The 4,245-nt window shown below is 50.8% G+C and overlaps 1 protein-coding gene across 6 annotated transcripts in view; it reads right to left on the bottom strand.

Annotated features, from left to right (window-relative positions):
• The window catches only part of Aqp7 (aquaporin 7), a 16,834-nt gene that overhangs the window by 9,559 nt on the left and 3,030 nt on the right, over positions 1-4,245 (bottom strand). For 2 of the 6 annotated variants that reach the window (XM_023716108.1, XM_023716109.1), the window contains 2 exons: positions 2,301-2,351; positions 797-902 (listed from right to left, as the gene is read on the bottom strand). In XM_023716108.1, the coding sequence (XP_023571876.1) occupies positions 797-902; positions 2,301-2,326 (132 nt within the window). In that variant the 5' untranslated portion in view covers positions 2,327-2,351. Of the gene's footprint in view, positions 1-788; positions 1,089-2,300; positions 2,465-3,541; positions 3,560-4,245 lie in introns of those variants that run through there. The other 4 variants (XM_023716111.1, XM_023716112.1, XM_023716113.1 and 1 more) reach the window with 4 other exon arrangements.

The following is a 4,245-nucleotide window of genomic DNA, read 5'->3' as shown; positions in this document are numbered from 1 at the left end:
TTTTTTTTTTTTTTTTTTTTTTGGTGGTACCAAGGATTGAACTCAGGACCTTGCACTTGCCTACCCCACTTTTCACTCTTGTGGTCTCCTTGAGTCCAACATGTGTTGTCTTTTCCACCCCACCCCATCACCACCCCTCTATCCTCCATTATTACAACAGCCTCAGAAGTGGCTCCACACCCAGCCTTGCTTGTCCTGCTTAGCTTCCACACTGCATCTGCCATGATTTCTAAAATGCAGATCTGACCATACCACTCCCTACCTGATAACCTTCAGGGTCTCCCCACTGCCTTCAGGGTTAATGCTCAAGACTGACATTCAAGTTTTTCATCAGTCACCTTCCTTTTGATTTTTCTTCTCGCCACTTTCAGCCATGGCTTCTGACACTTGCACCTGCAGCTTTGATCGACCCTACCATATTTTGAAACCTTTCTATGAGCACAAGTTCTGCTGAAGATGAGAGGGTCAGAAAAATAGGTTTTGTTACAAAAAGACTTGGTGAGATGTTGGGTGCCATGACACACATCTCTAAGAAGCTGAGGCAGAAGGATTACAAATAAGAGCCCAGGCTGAATAACTTAGCAAGACCTTGTCTCAAAATAAAAAATACAAAGGTGGCTAGGAACGTAACTCAGTGCAAAGATACTAGTGAGAGAGGTCTCTCTCTTCATATTCCTCTGCTTATTTCTGAGGCTCCTAGCTCAGAGTCAGAAGGGAAAATATGATCCATGGAGTGAGCAGTGGGGAGGGGTTCAGGAACTGCACCCCACCCACCCCATGCCACATGCCCACTCACCATCATGACATATGTGCTCATGAACTCAGCCAGGAATTCTCGCACCATCTCTTTCTGCAGTGTCGCTTGTATCCTCCTTGACCCGGGCCAGGAGACCATCTTGGAACTGTGGGTGGAAGCAGCCCAGGCCGATGGACAGAGAAGAGACTCAAGTCCACCTGCCACCCATCGGCCCTTCAACTAGAGGCTGAGTTAATAGGTAATCCAGCAGCCTTCCCATGTGCACCTCCTTGTGCCCAGGACAGCTGGGGAAGCCCAAGGATGTGGTTTTCAGCAGGAATCTGGGTTGACTCTAGGACACAGTAGGTGTTTGGACTCAGAGGCTAAAGCCCAGGGATATGGGTTGAAGAGAGCAATGAGAACAGACGAGAACCATTCACTCATTCTTACAAGACTGCAGAAACTTACGGGCATCCCTGCATATGTGGAGCTGGCAGCAATGGCATACGATCAGCAAGTGCCTTTGTGTGTTAGAAAGGGAGGTGGGAAAAAGTAGGGCATGGAACGGGGAGTGCTGGGGGCAGCTGATTTCAAGTAGTGTACTCAGGGTCAGCCTCACTGAGAAGATGGCATTGGAAAGCACACAAAGGATGTACAGGAGCAACTCATGTGATGACTGCGGGAAGAGTGCTGCAGGCAGAAGGCACAGTCAAGGACTCGGAGCAGGTCCACAGAAAGCAAAGGAAGTTGAGCTGGGCATGGAGGTGCATACCTATCATCTCAGCACTCTGGGGAGGCTGAGGCAGGACAATCACAAGCTCAAGCCTAGCCTGGGCAACTTACAACTTACTGAGAATCTGTCTCGAAATAAAAAATTTAAAAAAAAATTAAAGGGGGTTGGATGTGGCCCAATACAAAGGTACTAGGTTCAATCCCTAGTACCAGGAAAGAAAAAGAAAGGTGAGAGGAAACAAGGAAGGAAAGAATAAAGGAAGGAGAAAAAGAAAGGAAGGAAGGATGGAAAGAAAAGAGAAAAAGGACTAGGGATGTACCTCATCATGAAAGCCCTAGGTTCATGCCCCATTAGAGAGAAGAAAATAAAAAGGCTGGGCTGAAGTCAAGGAGAGTGAGGCCTTCCTTGGGAGGGTAGTGGAGAGGTAACATGGCCTGTATACTGAGTATGTTGCCAGTGCAATGACTTTGCCTTGCTTCACCCCAAAGACAGCTGAGCTTGAGAGGCCAGGAGGTGGTGACCTCAGTCCATCTGAGGACCACCTGCACAGGAACATCAGATCCACAGCACTTCCCTGGACTCTCACCCATTCCCTGGAGCCTCCTCTTCCCCCAGGCCCATGCCGCCTCATGACTGGCTGCCCTATGGGGACAGGAGAGACTGGTGGAAGACTCCCTTCTTCTGGGACCCTATGGGCTACCACATGGGTAGAAAAGAGGGGAACCAGGGGAGCAGCTGCCACAAGGGGGAGGTTGAGGGTGAGCAGGGAAGGCACTGGGGTGGCTGACCTGAGGACAGGACTGAGGTGGGGGAAAGGGACAGTGTGCTTACCTCTTCTGCCTGCCTGCATGAGCCATATTTTGCCTTTCAGACTTTCAAATGCTGTGAAACCAAAGAGAGGTCACTAAGCCTAGGGACACAGAATTTGGCCCCATATTCCCATGAGATTTCCCCCCTCCCGCCCCAAGGCACGGGGAGCTCCTGTTGGTGCCATTCCCTCCACCCAGCCAAACTGCAGGGGAGGGAGGGGCAGGGCTGGATGCACCTCAGCCAATGAAGAGAGGCCTTGGAGTCCCACCCCTCCACCTTGTTGGCCTTGGGACCCCAGATCTCTGGACCAGGGCCTTTAGCAGTCCTCTTGAGCTTCCCAAGCCTGTGACCCACCCAGATTTGGATGGTGCAATGCTGACAGCCTCCCCACCGTGGCTCCAGCCTCTCACATTCAGGTAGCCTGCATTGACCAGTGCTCATGCTGCAACCCAGCACCCACTTCTCTATCACACTGCCCTGATAGAGGCAAAGCTGAATGTACAGTCTGCACAATGCTGGTCTCCTGCCTGCGGACAGAGAGGGCTCTGTGTGCCTCTGAGGCACTGTGCCACAGGTTCACCATCACTGCTTTAGTCCAACCTCAATTCCTCTTGCTGTTGACTTAAACTGACTTTGCAGAGCCTTTGCCTATCACACACACACACACACACACACACACACACACACACACACACACAGAGGATGAAGTCTGGAAAATTTATTTAGCCCATGCTCCTCCTTACGGCAAAGTTCTTTCCTCACTTTCCTTTTTTTTTTTTTTTTTTTTGAGACAAGGTCTCACTGTGTAGCTCAGGCTGTCCTCAAACTCAGCAATCCTCCTTCCTCATCTTCCCAAGTTCTGGGATTCCAGGCATCGCCACCATCCCAGCCCCCTCTCACTTTCTAAAACTTCCCCTTGTGCTTCTATTTTTCTTTTTCTTTTCTTTTTTTTTCTTTTCTTTTTTTCTTTCTTTCTTTTTTTTCTTTCTTTCAGAACTGGGGATTGAACTTGGACCCTTGCACTTGCCAGGGAAGCGCCTTATTCTACCAAGCCATCTCCCTGGCCCCTGTGCTCCTATTTTTCTTGCAAACTGACAGCATGAAAATAATCATTCAGTTTTCTTCATCCTGGGAGCACTTGTCCCCTAGCCCAGTTCCCTCTGACTACAGCACAATATATATCCCCAACCCTGAGCACAGAAACCCTCCAGTCCCCCAGAGGAGAAAGCAATCAGCAAACCAGCAGCCCACCCTTCTCTGACCTGCCAAGCTTTTGCTTTGCTCCAAGAGTGTTAGTTGGCAGCTCTCTCCTCCTCCCACCCTGAGACAGGAGAAATAGCCTGAGTCTTGTTTTTAACTGTGACGGCAGGAAGGGGCGGGCTCATCGGACAGCCCCCACTTCTTTCCTTCACTCTCCTGGATCCCCTGAGGATGGAAGGGGCAACACTGTCTTCCTGCTACCCAAAGCTACCGAGAGACCACTGTCCAGGCCACACTGACAGGAATTGTGGCTCTGCTGGCAGCCAGTGACCCTCTCCCATGCCCACTGTCCAGGCGCTGCTGCCCCCTCTCTGAAGAAACCGCCCCTGACGCGCAGGGATCAGGGAGGGCTCTGGCCCCTTGGTCACTATCCCAGAAAGTCTTATCCCTAGACCTCCATAAGCCGTGGTTAACACCGTCAGGCCTCCTGAGTATTCCTGGAAAACAGGGGCAGTCCTGGTTATAGTCCTGCCACTTCTGAGGAGACTCGGTAGCTGTCAATTAAGCAGTTGCTTCTCACCATGTCCCCCCCCCCCAACTGTCGCCAGTACAGTTGTGACAGTCCTGGGCACCTCGCACCCACTGTAGATATCTGCCCTGACTGCAGCAGGCCTGCATTTGAACCAAACAGCAGAACTGAATTTGGACCAATCAGTAGGATCGAATTTGGACCAATCAGCAGGCTTCAATTTGGACCAATCGTAGG

The sequence above is a fragment of the Octodon degus genome, unplaced genomic scaffold, assembly GCF_000260255.1.
Source record: "Octodon degus isolate 3935 unplaced genomic scaffold, OctDeg1.0 scaffold00045, whole genome shotgun sequence".
Classification (NCBI taxonomy): Eukaryota; Metazoa; Chordata; class Mammalia; order Rodentia; family Octodontidae; genus Octodon; species Octodon degus.
The sequence above is the reverse complement of the archived record's forward strand: the minus strand, read 5'-3'. Positions and strand labels throughout refer to the sequence as shown.